This window comes from Doryrhamphus excisus, chromosome 12 (assembly GCF_030265055.1).
Source record: "Doryrhamphus excisus isolate RoL2022-K1 chromosome 12, RoL_Dexc_1.0, whole genome shotgun sequence".
NCBI classification, from domain to species: domain Eukaryota; kingdom Metazoa; phylum Chordata; class Actinopteri; order Syngnathiformes; family Syngnathidae; genus Doryrhamphus; species Doryrhamphus excisus.
In genome coordinates, this window is record NC_080477.1 from 2,483,113 (window position 1) to 2,501,429 (window position 18,317).

General features: G+C 46.6%; 1 protein-coding gene across 4 annotated transcripts in view; it reads right to left on the minus strand.

The window, feature by feature from the left end:
- Positions 1 to 14,381, minus strand: part of LOC131139241 (transducin-like enhancer protein 3-B) — a 36,451-nt gene extending 22,070 nt beyond the window's left edge. For all 4 annotated transcript variants that reach the window (XM_058088639.1, XM_058088638.1, XM_058088637.1 and 1 more), the window contains exons 1-6: positions 14,028 to 14,381; positions 13,499 to 13,703; positions 12,157 to 12,257; positions 12,000 to 12,063; positions 11,305 to 11,349; positions 1,066 to 1,128 (exon numbers count right to left, since the gene is read on the minus strand). In XM_058088639.1, the coding sequence (XP_057944622.1) occupies positions 1,066 to 1,128; positions 11,305 to 11,349; positions 12,000 to 12,063; positions 12,157 to 12,257; positions 13,499 to 13,522 (297 nt within the window). In that variant the 5' untranslated portion in view covers positions 13,523 to 13,703; positions 14,028 to 14,381. The remainder of the gene's footprint in view (positions 1 to 1,065; positions 1,129 to 11,304; positions 11,350 to 11,999; positions 12,064 to 12,156; positions 12,258 to 13,498; positions 13,704 to 14,027) is intronic.
- Positions 14,382 to 18,317: the final 3,936 nt, after the last annotated feature.

Sequence of the window (18,317 nt, forward strand, 5' to 3'; positions counted from 1 at the left end):
ACATGAAATCAACGAACCCAGGAAGGAAGTTCTGCTAATGCTTAAAATTCCCAAAATACTTATCATGAGTGTACCTGCTACTATATGCTCACAGCATAGATATGAAACCATAAAAGCTTCTTGGAGGTTTTGGGGGGCGTTTTAACATCTAGCTTTTTTTTTTTTTTTTTTTACAATAACTATGGGAACCTGGTGTTGCCATCAGAGAATTGATGAAAAGCGGTCCACTAAGCTAAAGTTAATTTCCATTTAAGGACCGAAATAATACTAATTATTTTAAGTCAAAATAGCAACTAAATGCTGATTAATATTTTTCTTGAATATATCCATATTTGGTAAGGTGGGAAAGGTGTGAGCTGGCAGCGAGTTCCATAGACGGCATGCCCTTGGTACGTAAGAGGATTGGTGAAGATGTGTGCGAGACCTGGGGATAGTTACACAGTATGGATGTGCAGTAGAGGAGGATCTTGTTGTCCTCAAACTAGCAAACACCGGGGGATGATCGAACCAATTTCCAACGATGGCTTGAAGAAGAAATGTCTGTAAAAACATCTCTTCTAAGCTCCAAGGGGTAAATACCAGCATTGATTGGGTCTTCAATGTTCAGAAGACGCAAGGCCTTCCGCTGAAGTCTGCATAGAATACTGAGAGCAGTTTTGCCAGCTCCACTCCAAATGGGTGATGCAGCTTTCTGGGCGGAATAGATGTGTCCCGTTTACATGCATAAATGACCTGCCTCTTTTAAGCTGTTTTCATACGTGCCTTAGACAGAATTATATTTGAACTGCGGATGTCCTCAAAGTAGCATGTACAGTGAGAACATAAGTGGTCCTGGTACAGATCCCTGTGGCACACCACAGGACATTTTGATATCAGTCTGGATATTTGATCAAACGTTTCAAGGACAACTGTATTCTTATAGGATTCTTTCACTGAGGGCGTGTGATGGACTGATGAATATCAGAAAAAAGTCTTCACATAAATCGTGAGAACAATGGGTGCCAAGTCTTAGACGCCACCACGGTCATCCACACTGGAGTTGTTTGCAGCGACAGCGACACTTACCTCTTGTGACAAGAATGGCATGATCTGAGCCAGGATTGCGTTGAGACGTTTGGCAATCTCCGTCTGCGTGACAACAGGAACAAAATATCAGAAAGGCAGTCAAAGACTGCAAACAATAAAACATAAAACCATCCAGCTGGATAGACCATGTACCCCTTAACTAAATTGGGTTCGGCCAAAACAAAATTACGCCCCACTCTCCCTCGCCTCAATTAGACTGGGCCCTTATTTCATTAAGAGGCTGAAATATGCTAATGCCATCTGGCGGAAGAGAAACTAATGAGGCTCATACTTCATAATTACTGGCCGTGGAGGGCTTGGGGCAGGCTCAAGCGGTCTTCTTAACTCTCTGGCTCTATCTATCACACGCATCTTTGGTATCGACCACAGATTATTAGCTGGGAGAGCAAGATGATCCTGCAGGGTTCCATGCAGATGGACTACTTTGCAATTCTGCTTCTGGACAAATGGATGTGCTGCAGTGCCGGCCTGAAGCACTTGGATGTCCCGAGATATTCCTCCCAAGCCCATTTACGGCTTTAAATCGCTATTTTCCAGAGGAGGAGGAGGGGTAGAAGACAAGCTGAAAAGCTTTAAAAAAAAGCGGTGATTTGACACTAAGGTAATGTGGTTTGACTGAACCAGGGGAGGTGAACTAATTGATTCTGAGAGATTAAGGGTGGAAGCCCAGCAGGTGTGTGCTGCATTCCACTCATGTCCAACCTTACATTGCTTAACTGTGAAAGAAGTGGAAAGGAGGGGCCACTGGCCTTTTTAAAAACTGGCTGTGTCACTCAGGACAAGAATGACGAAAAAGGGTGGGGGCGGAGACCATCCATCCATTCATTCATTACTCTTCTGCTTATCCAAGGTCGGGTCATGGGGACAGCAGCCTAAAGCCCAGACTTCCCTCACCACGGCGAAGGAGCTCCTCCAGGCAGATCTTGAGATGCTCTCTGAACACCACCCCTGGGCATGTCCGAACCACCTCAACGGTTCTACTCCAGGTTTCACCCAGATGACAGCGCTTGTCATCTTATCTCGCAGGGAGAACCCAGCCACCCTACAGAAAAACCGACGGTTTGTCCTTTCAGTCACTACCCGAAGTTCATGACCATTGGCAAGGGTCAGAAGGACCAGTAAATTGACACGTTTGCCTTTCGGCTCAGCTCCCTCTTCACCACAACAAACCGATGTAGTCCACATTACTGCAGATGCCGCATTTAAACTCCTTCACTTGGGGAAGGAGCTCATTCCTAACACGGTCGGATCGCCATTATGGCCCCTGCCAACAGTTGGTCCACAGTTCCACAACCAGGTCAAAAACCACACCGTTACTCCTAAACAGGAGATTCAGCTATCTGGTGGAACCTTCTCTCCAGAACCCCTGAACAGACCTCACAAGGAAGGCTGAGAAGTATGACGCCTCGATAGTTGGGACATGCCCTCAGGTCTGCCAATCCAGAGGCACTGCCCCAGATGTCCATGCGATGCTGCAGAATCGTGTCAACCAAGACAAACCCACAGCACCCATGGCCTTATGGAACTCTTATGGAACTCGGAAGGTACCTCATCCACCCCTGAGGCCCTGCCACAGAGAAGGTTTTGCCCCCTCGGCAACCTCAGCCCCAGAGATAGGAGAGCCCACCGTGGAGTCCCCATACCCGGAAGTCGTTCTCCACGGAGCAGACCAGCAAGGATTATCTCTATTCTCCGTCTGACCAAAGGCTCACTGTTGCCTTCTCCATTCAGCCTTCCTCCTCCTGCCAACGCCTGCTCATAGCCCCCCCCCCCCTTCCTCACTTATCCACGACCTCTCCTCCTCCGTTGCTGGGGCAACGCTATCTGGCAGGGATGATGGTTATGTAAATGAGGCTGGGGGTCCTGACCAGAACAGCCTGTAAAATCATATTAGGCGAAGCACAGAGACAGGTCATTAAATTGAATTTTCAGCCTGTCGATGTGATCGCTACAGGAAATTAATGAGGGATAACAGGGTGCGGTTATGTGAGAAGGGGGGCTGAAGAAAGAAGGGGGTTCTTTGGAGAGTCATAAAGCATCGTCATTAGCGGGGGCTGGATACAACGGCACACAGTAAGCGTTGGAGTCCACTATACTTGCGCTGACTTGGAAAATGGCTACAAGGGGAGCCACACTGGAAACGGAGCGACACTTCAGTATCAAACAAACATTCCGAACAAAGGACATTCCCAAGAAATAGCATCCATTTGTTGACCACAAGAAACCACAACAAAGCAACCATATGCTGAAGAAATAGGGACGCTCCGATCAACCGCAGACCCGCCGCAAAAGCAAAACAAACATGTCCGCCATGTGGAACTTATGTGCCATTTGAGAGGGGATGTAAAGTTTGCATCCAGCAACACATGCCATGAAAATATCTCACAGGGGTACTTTACAGGAGAAGTACACTTTTGGGGAATTTTTCCCATCATCCACAATCCGTTATAAAGCTATAAAAACAGGTAAAAGAGGCAGCTAATTAATGAGATCGGGTGAAAAGAAGGTTCTTGGCTTCTTTGTTCTTCTTGCCCACACATTTGAAACGCTTACGTTTAGTAAATTGGAGGGGCTAACTAGTTAGCTTGCTAGCTTCTCATGCTGGTGGTGGCCGTCTGTTATGTCCCTGCAGTGATCGTAGCCTGTGCAATGTGGTGTAAAAGAAGAATAGGGGTGCAAAGGTGACCACAGGGGTGACGTTGCATGTCAGGGCTCTAATGTTAAAACCCGTATTTAGAAAGTCATAATCAGGTTATTAATATCGAATCCTACTTTGCAGAAATACACTTATTGTGTTGGGTCTTGAGTTAATTACAGTGATAAACGAGGGAAGACTATTTTTTGTGCGCCCTGGCAGTTCTTGGGGCCCTTGGAATTGTCCTAGCTTTTCACCCCCATATGGGGACGGCCAATAGCAGCCATCTTATAAATGCATTGAAAAATGGACTGTTGATCCATGAGATCTGGATCAGCCGATTTCAATCATGGATGATCAGTACGTGAACCATCAGCATCCCTACTGAACACATTCATGGAATCTATCTAACCTGTGCTGAAGCACACGGGTTTCTATCAGTGGCTTCCGTCTCAGGTACCACAGCTGGACTACGGCTGTATTCGTTAACTAGATCCTGGAGCACTGCCCATGAGATCGGGAACTTAAAACACCGATTGTCTTTGTGGACATTCTCTGGAACACCTCCACCCTCCTTTTCACCTCCCCTGGTGCAAGTCTTCAAGTTCTTATGTTGTCAAGTGTCCTTGTTTGTTTTTTGTACCTCTGTATGGATGACGAGTGAACACCACACCACCCTGGCACCAGGGTTTGTCAACCCTGCCATTTCACATTTTGTACTTGAGCAGCAGCGCTTTCAAATGTGCTCACGGCCCAGGCCTGCCATCTGAGTTGTGAAGGGTGAACGGGCACGTTTAATTAAGACGGCCATTTTGAAGGTAAAAACTAGCACCGCAGCTCTCATACAGCATTACTCCACTTTAAATGGGACAAGTTTTTGCTTTTAGCAGCCGAGACGGGCGCCGCAAAGGGTTTATTATCGCTTAAAACCATTGAAAACACGAGCCTTTGAGCTGACAGGCCTTTCAATGCGGCGCCACAATTACAGGTACTCGGGGTTGTTTAGCAGCACCGCAGCATGGAGAGGTGCTCGCTCCATCCGCCGCATCCCTCTATCAATGGTGCGTTGAAAGCCATTTGGCTGTTTGTCGCTGCAGGCATTAGTCCCCAAGTGGAGAGCGCCGTCTCTGACGAGGATTCAATTGCCGCGGAAAACAAGTGGCATATGATGTGGGGGTTGTTTGGGAATTATCTTCTCAGCCAGAGAACAGACAGAAAGAGGCACTTGGAGTCGTTGGATCCAGTCCATTACAAATGCATGAAGCGTACTTTGCATTTGGAGTACATACACACCAAATTCAAGTGTCGCCGTCCTACCGGGGGAGCAAAAGGATGTTGTTGTTATCACACAGATTCTTTTGTTGGAATCATGCCATAGGACGGGGTGCCCAAGTGCTGCCCGGGCATCTCCTGACTGTGGCCAACAGGTTAGCCCAGGGGTGGGCAAACTACGGCCCGGGGGCCACATGCGGCCCGCCAAGTGTTTGAATACGGCCCAAAGTATTTCATTGAAACTTAACATACAACCTTGGTACACCATGGTACAACTACATATAGCTGATTGCACTACATTTTTACAGATATAATAATTCCAGGTAGACTGTTACGTGTAGAATATATAGTATGCCCCCTGTCAATTTTGTTAAATCAATGCGGCTCGCGAGTGAAAAAGTTTGCCCACCCCTGGGTTAGCCACTAGTCCACCGTGCGACATGCATGTTGGATTATGTAGCCATTCTAAATTGTTCATAGGTATGAATGACTGTGGATGGTTGTTTGTCCATATGTGGCCTGCCAATGACTGCCGACCAGTCCACGGTGTACAGCATGACTAATGAGAGTATTCATGAAAACTTTACAATTCACACACCAACATAACCTCAAATGAGCGGAGCATTCAAAGTATCCATATTTTGATTTGAGTATCAAATTTGAAGAGATATTTTAGTTTTGTTCCGCGCATCACTAGTGCTAACACACACACGCACGCAAACGCACACACAAAGCTGCGCCTGCCTAGCTAGCAAATAAAGCTCAGAGAAGCCCAGTAACCTCCTCCACCTCCCTCGAGAAGAGCAGGCTGCGTGTTGGCAGAGTTAGTTTGTTTTGGCTTGGAGACAGGTCGGCCATCATCACCTTGGCAAACAATTCCAGGAATCCCGTATAAATGATTCATTTGCATAAGCTCACTTTCTGCCGCTCCTCTCGCCCTTCTCCCTCCGTGCAGGAAGCCAACATCCTTTGTGATAAAACTCCGCATTCCTTCAGCAAGTCAGGACACGACACATGCACAACACGGCCACCCAGCGTGCAACAAAACAAGCCAGCAACAAAAGCCACATCTAAGTCCGAGCACGGGAGACCGGTGGGGGGATTGCGGCAGAGAACAGCGGTTGAGCGGAAGGAGAGCCACCCACAGCAAAGATGCTGAGGCAGCTTAATGAGCTGCACTAATCAAAATCACTGATTGACGGCAAGCGAGGGCGATTACCTTCAGCGTGCAGTCTTCGCCGTCATAGCATACATCGTTAAAACAAAGGACCCCCCCCCCCACCCCCCACCCCCCGGCAGCCTGGCAAGCATCTACTCAGCTCTCCAGCAGCATGGAAGCACCAGCAGACGTGTACGTCCTACGAGTGCCAGCCGCGTGACCTCGAAGACTAAAACGTGACAAGTGACAATAAATGATGAATTGATCACACAATAAATTCAAATGAAATTAGTACTTGTCCGTTTCCCTCGTCTCTGGCTGCCAAACAGGCAGAATGATGGTTCACTCTGTGCATTGCACCGCGGCGCATGAGCATGGGCTGCCGGCGAAAACGATTGGCGCACATGCTCAGTAGTTTAGAATGATGAAGATGAGCGTGGATGTAAACCAGGGGTGCTCATTAAGTCGATCGCGAGCTACCGGTCGATCGCGGAGGTGGTACTGGTCGATCGCTGGTCGATCGCGGCGTGACATTAAAAAAATATCATCCCAGCATCAATGCCGTCACTTGATTGACATACAGGGCAGCCATTCAGATGACAACTGAATGTTGCCCTTCGGGCGACCAATCAAATCAAACAACGTCTCTAAGTGCAGCAGAACTTACGATGTCAGCCTATCATCCATCCCCGTTACTTGATTGACATACAGGACAACCAGTCAGATGACAACTGAATTTTGACCTTTAGGTCACCGCTCATGCGTAAACAACGATGCAAAGTGCTAAGCTAGTCGGCGAATTGCGAGATTTTAAGCCCTCGCTAAAGTTTATGGTCACTAAAATGAGTGAAGGAGCTGGACCAAGTAAAAAGGCAAAAACTGGACCAAGTAAAAAGGCAAAAAACATATCACTTCCATACGGATATGGAATATTATACGGATATTATGATACGGATATTATCCATGACTGATAAACATTTGGAAGTGTGCTTGAGGCTGGCTATCAGCAGCTACTGTCCGGACTATGCATCCCTGGCTGGTTCAATTCAGTGCAAGTCATCAAAGTAAACTCAGGTAATTACAAAAAATGTTAATAGTTAATTATGTGTGTTTTGCAATATTGGCTCATTTGGTTATGTAAGGTACATCAACATACATTGTACGTACAAATAATCCTCAATACATTTGACAATAAATAGATGTTTTGCATTTTTGTAGTGGGTAGATCATTTTGACTCGGTCATTTTAAAAGTAGCTCGCATGCTGAAAAAGTGTGAGCACCCCTGATGTAAACAGTAACAATGCGTACATTATAGCCGTGCCATTTATCCTCCGTGTATTCACTACTGCGTATAAAACAAAGACAGGAAAAACATCACATTAAAAGCACTGAAAGAATCCAGAGCCATCATCCACCAGGAGGAGCCTGGATGAGATCATCCATCGTTGTTGCACACAAATCCAAACAAAAATGCACGTTAGCACTCCACAAGGTCATCGCATTTGACCTTGCTGCATTCCCACACAGTATCAGCACGTGGGGTGCAGGAACTACAGAATAGTCATCTGGGCAGCATGGGAGAAAGTTAGATGGTGCATTCAAAGACCGTGGAGTCCTGCCATCAAACAACACACCCGACTGTGGGATGTCTGACAGCGGATTCTTTCTCGAGTGGAATAATGGCCCTCATTTCCGACATTTCAAATGTTATCATTAAGCCATAAATGCAACTATCAAATGGAATCCTGTTGTTATTGTTCCACCATATCGAATCGTCTTGGTTTGAAAATACATCTTTCTCGCAGGCCTGATTGGGTTTAAAAAAAAAGCGGGGCGGGGCGTCTATATATAGGTTGCATCAAGCAGAATGACATACTTGCTCACGGTGCAATGAAACAAAAACACCACAGATCCACAGCCAATTACAGAACTTATTTCCAAACGCCCGCAAGGCATGCTGGGTAGTGCAGCTGCAACAACAATGCGAGCTACAAACAATAAAAGGTTGGCTAATAAGAGCATGTTAGCTCATCCTTGTTTACTTCTGACGACTTCAACAAATTTTGCAATCTGGCAAGAATGGGACAAAGACGGCAAAATGTCGGGAGAAAAGCTGCCCAGCATGTCTTGCGGTGGGAATACATGGGTGTGGTTTTTGGCTGGGTATGGTGGGCCACATGATGCAGTAGGCGGGTGGCTTTGTGTCGTTTGGATGGCTTTTTCTACAAGCTATTGTAGATTATTAATCTACTATTTTGGTGGCTGAAGCGTCCCGCTAGTCATGTTGCCGGCTACACTTTCCATGTTTTTAAAAAAACGGCATTTGGAAATGTCCGGGGGGGCCACATGAAGACGCATGGTGGGCCGCAATTGACCCACCCCTGGTCGATCAGAGGTTTACATTCCTAGTAGATTGTGATATGTTGTCGTATAGTTTCATATTTTCTAAAAAGTAATGTTAAAATCGTGTCTCGTTGTCGTGTACCCAATCTCGTGTATCACCCGTCTGGTGCCATCATAACGGCGTTCATGACATGACTGACATTAGCATTTATTTACCAGTCCACGAGCTGTGAATGAACTCATTACTCCGCTTCTCAATCCTGCTTTGTAGCGATAACTAGAAAGTCACTTCATGGCCTTTTCCACACGGCAATAAATCTTCCAGCACGGCAAAGTAATATGGCTGCCGACATCCAATAATCCCAGGCCAGGGGCTGCCCATTTACCTCTGGCTGATGTCATCACAACACTCGCTCATCAAGGCCGGGATAAGGGAGCTGGTGGGAATCATGCATTATTCAGAGTGCTCCGTTGACACCAGCAGGCTTATTGATAAAATAAAAGGACACACACACACACACACACACACACACACACACACACACACACACAAGGACCAGTCGATTAACCCATTTAGCCTGAAGCCTCTCACTCCTTTCCTGTCTCCTTCCCCACTTAAACCCTCTTGTTTTGTCCACCGCCACCAGCATGCAGACAGAAGCACCCCCCCCCCCAACCTGCCCCCACCTGCCCCCCACCCCCCTTGCTGGTGATAAGTGCCTAACAGACAACACTCAATACGGGAAGGAGAGGACAGCAAGCTGTTTTATGAAACAAAAAAACACCACAAAAAAGTCTGCCTGATGAATTGTGCAGTTGGCTGCCGTTCCTGCTGGGGGTCAGACCCCCCCCCACCCCGCTGATACCATTAACCTTCCGGATGCGAGGGCCGTGACGTCGCCACGCCTCTCTCTCTGACCGCATCCGACTGTCATTCATCGTATCGCACGGCTAATGACACGAGGGCCATCATTCACTTCACATGGGTGTTGGTGGGGGGTGGGGGGGGGGGGGGGGGGGGGGCACGAGCATGCAGAGCGCAACAATCAGAGAAAGTGGAGATAAATTGTAAGGGTGTCACGAGGGGCTCGGTTCATTTCTAAATTACGAGGCCACGCCTCCACGCTCCCAGGCAAAGAGCCTGACAAAAGGGCTCACTCCGTTCATGCCGTAGTTCACTGGAACAAACACACCAAGGTGCCTGAAAGTCAGCTCTCTTCCTGTTTGGACAAGACGGACGAGTAAAACAAACATGGCGATATATTAAGCCAGTTCATTTTCATTTATTGTGAAATTCATTCATTCATTCATTTATTATCATCCCAGGCCGAGTACAACAGACTTTTTTTTTCCTAGAATGAAAAGTCACCCCCAGAAATAAACATGGAAAAATATGAGGGAAGTCTGGCGAGACAGTTGTTTAACAAGGATGAGTGCCTGAGAAGGCCATGAGATGTAAAAAAAAAAAAAAAAAGTCAAGTAGATTAAACAAGGCTGATTAAATATCATCTGGTTGGAGCTCCAGGCCAGGATTAACAGATTTTGTCTTACTAATCCACATATTCTCCTCCAACCAAGCCTTGACCTATCAAATTAAACCTTCTTCATTCAACCGACTTGCGTTCTCAGTTGGGTAACCAACACCCGGCACACCCCGATGACAAGCAGCAATCTAAGGGGATGCAACTACAGTACACGGGCAGGATACAGTACACAGTAGGATATAGTACACGGGTAGGATATTCGCGATCAAAGTCACTTAGCCCTCAAATGTCAGCTTTTTTTTTTTTTTAAGTCCACAATCCCGATGTCAGACATGAAAACACATCTCTCATTTCTTGTGTTCTAAAGATATCAAAACAGCTAAAAAAAGAGGCAGCTAAGAATGGGACACACTTATTCCGCCTATAAAGCCTAAAAACTCCAAAAAACCATGACCTGCATATGGACCTACGTGACCCAAGAACTACGTTACTGCATAGTGACACTTTGCCACACCACACCGGCTAGCCACTCGCAGCTGGCTTCACCTCCGCAAAGGTAATGCTACATATGGGAGCGGCTTTGTGATGCTAGGTGTAGCCTAGCCTTCCTTTCCATGTTGAAATCAAGTTCCACTTGTACTTACACTAAACTATACTACCGCTAATACTCCTCAGTATGACCTGATATCATGAATGCAGCCGTTACTACACGCATTCATTACCTGACACTTTTTACCTGTTTTTATACTTTTAGAACGACGTGTTCCTGTCTCACATCAGGATTGTGGATGACGGACAAAATAAGAGTGCACTTTTCCTTTGGAGACAGATTCCATCTCCTCATTACTTCCATCCGACTGTTGATGAAAGTGCGGCTCCGTTTGTCCTATTCACCTTCTGCAGCACTTCCCTTCAGCGGGAAGCCCACGGCGGGGTGGCGGCTCAGCTAATGAGCTTTTTGTGCAGTTGGCACAAAGGAGGAAGACTTCACCGCCGAGACGTGCGCACACACACGGAAGCATTCAGCGGCCACGCTAAAACACATCCTCTCGGACAGTCTGCCAAATACTTCACTTTAATCTTATCAAAGCGCCCCCATCAGGCAGCGTGCCCTTCATGTTGTTGTTTAGCCTGTCAGCATTTTCACTACAGGAAGCCGGTGTTTGGGCCTCCTGAAGGCATTTCAAGATGAGGGTAGAAACTGAGGTCAAGTGTGTGTGTGTGTGTGTGTGTGTGTGTGTGTGAGTGTTTAGTCCTCAAAGACTGGAGGAAAAACAAGACTGTTTTGGCTAAACACAGACCAGAGCCAGATATGGCTACATACCTGTTTGTGCATTTCGATGTTGAGCCCGTAGGACATCTCATAGTACTGCAGGTTGAAGAGAAGGAAAATATTAGTGCATACTAATGGTGACATGACTTATATCAAGCAAATGTCTGACAATACGAGGTTCAAAACAAAAACCTCAACCGCCTGATTTAGCAGTTCTCGTGTTGCCCCACGATGAAAACTTGGATTATTCCATAAATATTCCATGACGGGCCATTGACCTTTATCATCTTATGGCCTGATGAAAAACACACCAAGTGGCCCTCACATCTCAGACCCCCCTCCCCCCCTCCCCCCAGGGTGTATCAGAAGTGTCCGGTTAGGAGAAAAAAGAATACGGGAAACCCTTTGATTCCTGCACAAAGCCAGCAGAGCGGTCATTAACCCCCAGCGGGTCATGCTGGGCGTGTCGGGAAGGGTCACACCAGGTCATAAAAGAGGACCCCGGGGCCATGGAAGGGGGTGGTCACAGCCCACAATCAATACTTGGACATTTGACCCCTGCTGGAGTTTTCCCCGCCCTGACGCTTCTTATCCAATCAACACACGGACGTGGTGAGTCAACAACCGACTCCAACATGGCGTCTGCAAAACATCACGGCTCGGCAACACCTGGGACTGCTTACCTGAGGCTAAAGGGAGGGTACGGCATTCAGAGCAAGTACCAACTTTCCAATGATCCCTCTTACCATGACGTAGTGGCGCTGCATTTCTGTCTTTTCATTGGCCAATTTGTCGTACTCCACTTTAAGACTTGAAAAAGAGGGAGAAAGAAACGCCAATCAAGGTCTGGTCTGGTGGTCACACGTGGAATTGTGTTTATTTGGGACTACAGGTCCACGCTACCTGTGATACTGAGCTTGCAGGAACTGAAATTCGTCTTTGATTCTGTCACAGGACTCCGCCACCGTGAATTTGAAGCCCGGCTGCCCTGGCTGGTGAGGTGCCTGCAAAGCGGGTGGAGATGTCGTGGGTGAAAATAACACTCTCGCTTCCCGCTAAACTCAGCAGGGACGCTCCGATCAGGGCTCGATGCTGCCGATTCCGATACCAACCATGCATGAGTGAAATGGTACGATACTGATCACATGGATTAGTTATAAAATGGTCTATTTATTTATGATAAGTGCTAATGGCCAGGCGTGCCGTGTAAGGGGGGAACGTCAGGACAATTCCAAGGGGCCCGACTGTCAGGGGGCCCGAGTAAACAGGTCATTCTCAGGGGTGTCATGGGACAAGACGATGCACAGGATTTTAACATTAACTTTAAGAAAAGAGTCCAAAAACATGAGTGGACAAACATTTTTCATTTGGAAAGTTTATTGTCCACAAATAGACGCTAAACAATATTATCATCAACATTTTTGGAGACTGAACAAACCACTAATGCTAAGCTAGATGAATGTCATCACGCAACATTTCCATTCATGTGTCATCTTTCACTGCAGTAAAGCGGCGGGATTTCCTTTGTTGACATTCATTTTCTCACATGCAATTTGTACTGTCCAACATATGCAGCATTTCTTGAAATGCTGCTTTTCAACTGTATTAAAGAGCAGCGTTTGGTTGAGTTTCTGATACGATTGCGTACTTTCACGACAAGCAATGAAAGAATCCGATGTATGGCTAATCAGTGGAATTCCTTTCAATTATCAGTAATCAACGAGACGCGTTTCCAGCAACACTAGCTAGGAGGAGTGTTGGCGTTTTATTTTCCAATAACCATCACAGAATTAAAAACCTGGTCCTGTAGTTCCAGTATCACTTCATATCTCTACATGTGTGCAGTCGGGAATGTGCAAATGCCGACGATGGAAATGAAACGAGGCATTTCCACCCCGTTTGGCTTGAAGCTACTCATGTAGCTTCACGTAGTTTTGCGAGATAACGTTCTCCCGTTTTGCAAGCTCTTGCTAAAATTTATATTTTCTTCTAACCAGCCATTTTATTTTTCCTACCATGTCCCCTCGGGCCAAAGGACGAAGCCCAAGATACTACAATTCTACGCAGGCATCGCGACAGGCAGAAGCAGTCGAGCTACAGGTGATCGGCGTTGAAAGGAATTTATCGACATGCCGATCACGTGCTTTTTCAAGGGAATTGGACCATTCTGACCGATCGGAGCATCCCTATACTTTACATCATCATCATGGATGTAGGCTACTTTACAAATCAAACAGCTACTTACCGGATGCCGGCCTTGTGGATACATATCGGGTCCTTCACACTAGGAAGGATCCTGGCTTTTCCTTCAAGTAATCCAAGTGTCGTTAATCACCACCACCACCACCGCCGCCGCCGCCCCCTCCCCAGGTCGCACAGGATGGCGGAGGACAAAAGCACCGTTTGCGTTCAATCCCCGAACATCGGAGCTTCTAGTTCTCCTTACACCCCTAAACACACACACAAAGAGTGAGGAAGTGGATCACAGTGGATCCATAAATTTGCTTGTCACTTTTCAAAATGAGCGCCCTTGTTGTGAGTATCAGTGAAAAACAACTCTGTGTAGAAGTTGATGGTTTTTATCACACGCTCAGCAAACATGGTGGCGCTTGTCCCTCGTAAATCTACACGGACAAGAACACACACACACACACTTGTTCTGGTGGTCCAAACACACACAGAACAAAGTCGGCTGTCATTACACACACACACACACACCTATATAAAAGCGCCACCCTTCTTGTTAGCGTCTCTCTTCGTGTCGCCCGCGTTACCTTTTGTCTCCACCGCCTCCCCCCGTTGCCCAGGTTCAATTGTAATATCCACACGGAGGTCTTAGTAGTATCCTTCACTTGCAAAAGTCACCGTGGAAAAACGGGAAAATATCCTCGTTTCGCCTCGGCGTGGAACCCCCCCCTTAAGATATGACCGAGACTCTATTAGATCCAAGGGTGCCTTCCGAAGAGTCCCGTGGATAAATGGAGGGCAACAGCAGCGGGTGATTAAAAAATGTCGCTCGTTGTGAAATATGGCAGGAGCTAGCATAGCATGCAGCCACTTCCTCCGTCGCGAGCTGAACCACACACACAGACTGAGCACTGACACGCGGACTAGACAGCCGAGAAGGACCCCTAGCTAAGCCAATTGGGTACTTGGACCAATCAAAACACGGGAGCCCCACGTGGTGGGGGGGGGTAAAGCTGTCAACCGTTGCTGTGATTGGACGGTGAGGATGTGACCTCGAACGTTCGCCATTTTGGATCTCAAGTGACAAGTCGACGCGTTCAACAACTTGTTCAAAACAAAAGGCAATAATTTATATATCAGTGCGCTGTAGCCGTTGGCTCCCCGAGGTTAAATACGCACAACACAGGGAGCGGTTTCTCGTTCAAACCGTCCTTACAAAATGGACATATTGCTTAGGCACAGTTCCGACTCTGGTGAAGAAGTATATGCTTCATGTACAATGTCAACTTGAATATGAGACTCGTTAAACTATAATCAAACCATGAATTGTCAAGAAGACAAATGACAATAAAAGGAAGACTGAAAATGCAAGCCCTTATTCCAAATTGATCGACCCATTTCTAAGGAGACCTCAAGCTTCGAGGGCTTTCTCTGCCAGCAAATCAGCAGGCCACTACACTTCCGGGCTTGAGGACATCAGCCTATCACGTGTTGCTTTCAACCTCCAAACCCACGTGGGTTCTCCCGCCCCCTAGCAATAGACCTTATCCAATAGTATCCCAGCTGTCTTCCGTCGCGGCTTGTAATTGGCTCAGAGTAGGAGAAGCTGTCAGTCAGGTCCCCGGGACGTCAATTAAACCCACGTTGGGTACGGCGCTGACAAATGCCGGCGCTCCTCTCCCCGCTGCCTGCGAATAGAGGCTGGAATGGCTGCTTAATTAGCTTCGAATGGCTTTTCCTTTCAGCTCAAACAATCTGTCACTACCATGTGGTAAAAAGAGCTTTGCATAAAACAAAAGCAGGGAAAAAAGCCAGTAGGGGCTAAATATCAGTTTGATTCCCCTTCCCTCCCTCACCCCCATGAAAATGTTTGCTGTAAAACAAAGCTTTTACCTGCAGGCTCAAACACTGCCATGTTTTTTTTTTCCTCTTTATCTTTGTCGCACATGTATGTGATTTTATGCTTTTGTTTGCGTTTTATGAAGCCACAAGCTTCTAAGGGATATTTGAAATGAAAGCAGGATAAACAGTATATATTATGTCGCATCATTCCCAACCGTAGTCGGAGATATTCTGCTCTGACTTGCAAAGCGGCTTTCAACGTGACAAACAAGGAAAAGCACCGCGCTAATTTGGGCACATTTCAGTCCTTTTTCATGCGTGGCCAAAAAGGGACATGGGGATTTCTAATCTGATACTTTGGGCGGGGCGGGCAGCGTCTACGTGTTCTTGAGGGCATACTCCCACGTGCCGTGCGGCACACCGAAAGCCGAGGTCACCACCGGGCGGCCATTTTATAGCACGTGCCGTTTGGGGCCTTCCCCAAATGAGTACCATCAAATACCTATCGTGACTATAGGGGTGTTATTTCATGCCTTGAGGGCTCTAATAATGGTACTTAACCAGGCTAACTATGAAAATATTGCCTTTATTATTAGTGAATCCTATTTTGCGGAGGGTCGCTATTCACCACCGGGCGGCCATTTTATGGGACGTGCCGTTTGTGGCCTTCCCCAAATGAGTACCATCAAATACCTATTGTGACTATAGGGGTGTTATTTCATGCCTTGAGGGCTCTAATAATGGTACTTAACCAGGCTAACTATGAAAATGTTGCCTTTATTATTAGTGAATCCTATTTTGCGGAAGGTCACTAATCACGTCCGTGCGCACCCTCGGTACGTTCCTTGCGTTAATTTGCCAGACTGGTCGTAGGAGCCCGGTTGAGACCGAGGTTTAAGGCGAAGTTCTCGCTGCAGGGTATGACGGCTAATTCGGATTCTTTGATTAAGTCCAAGTTTTTTATGTGGTTGTTCGTATTAACAAAAGAAGGGCAGGAAGTGACGCACCTGAAACACGGTCCCAAACCGTTCTTTCAGTCCAGGCACGTTTGTGGCATTTGAAGGATTTGATTGTTGTAAGTAGATCGTTTTGAAGTAAAACAACACGTTTTTGTGTTGTTTATGTTGGTATAGTTGTTTAGATATCTCAGCTGTCACAAAATATTTGTGTCAAAGTGAAAATGTAACTTTGTGTTTTAGTCAGAAACGGATATTTTCCTGAAACTTACCTTTGTTCTACTGCTGATTACTAAAGAACAGAAAAAGGTAGAAACAAACATTTTTTTCTGCTGAAAGACAGGCATCTAACCTTTCTTTTGGTAGGTTCCATGTTTATAAAGCCAAATAACACAATTTTCTGTGTGCCTTGAAAGATCAGTCAAAATAGTTTAAAATGTCCGCGACTGTCTTTGCAAAAAAGGCTGGCATTGAATGAGAGGCGGAGCCTGATCTTTTGCCCCGCCCTCGGCCCGGCATCGGATAATTCTATCGGACCACATAACAAAAACGGTGAAACGTTCGACTTATCCAGGGACGAGGTGTCACAAAGCTCAGTGCTGTCAGAGCAGGAGGAATAAGCCTTCAAACCATACACCTGCCCCCCCGCCCCCCCACAGTGTTGGGCCCACTCCCCCATGTGTATCAGTGGTGTGTGGCTACATATGAGTCTGCTTTTAACTGGACGGCGGGCCAAATTCCCGAAGAAAGTGCAGTTTCCATTAAAAATGGCAATTTTATATCCCCTATATTGGGTGATATGAGTATAATTGTGACTATAGGGGTGTTATTTCATGCCTTGAGGGCTCTAATAATGGTACTTACAGCCTTAACCAGGCTAACTATGAAAATATTGCCTTTATTAATAGTGAATCCTATTTTGCGGAAGGTCGCTAATCGCGGGTTGGTCGGGAACCAATTGGCCGACATGAACGAGGGATTCGTGTTAATGTGGAAGCAATGGTGATGGATATGTTGTAGCTTTTAGCAGTGTGCTAATGATGATGATGATGATGATGATGTTATTTCTAATGTAATGTCTTCCACATTCTGGACGTTTCCAGACATGATCATTGATTCCAGCAGATATGAAATGGAGTCAATTAGCTCTGATTAGAAGAATTCCAAGAAACAGGAAGTAGCGGCTGCCCCATTCTCCTGAAATGTCATTTTCCTTCAGAATAATTCCCAGACAAAAAACAAACATCCATATCATGGCTTTCATTCAAGCGCCACGAGAAGCAAACCGTCAGTAAAAGTCAGGAGGTAGATGACATTTGGCACATCACGTCCGCTTGTTGCTAAGCAACAAATGTATCCCTCCTGGAGATGAGGACACGACCGGGGGCATTTCAGCCAAAGATCTGCCCAGTCACGATGACAAGTCAACTGGAAATGTTACTACGACTAATTTGCGTCTTCTTTCTCTGGGCACAAAGCGAGCGGTTTGGCGACATACTTTCAGGAGCACGTGCCGGAGAACGCGGATAACCTCATGATGTGGAAATCAAACCATCGTCAAGTGGAGAAACGGGAGGTCAGCGGACAGCGACAATATTGTTTTAGTCTTTTCTTCTTGGATTTCTCACCCTCTTGATCAGGTTCCTGGCGTTTGAGACTTTTGGCCCCATGATGATGGAGCTGCACTCGAGAATAAAGAGCACAGACTAAGTCAGCAACACGTTGGGCAAACACGCTAGTTTGTTACACACCATAATCCAGACGGTCCACAAGAACTACGGCACAATCTTGCCAAAAATGTTCACTGAAAACGGAATTATTTGAAACTTGAGGCTTGGCTGTAAAATTGAAATTTTTGGAATTTTTTTTTTTTTTTTTTTTACAAAAAACTGCACTGATGGCAGGGTCCCAATGTGGGTGTGGCAATGCCGGGATATTTTTCCATCCACCCATCCATTTCCGATGCCGGAGCCTATCCCAGCTGTCTTTGGGTGAGAGGCGGGGTCCACCCTGGACTGGTGGCCAGCCAATCCCAGGGCACATACAGACAAACAACCATTCCCACCCACATTCGTACCT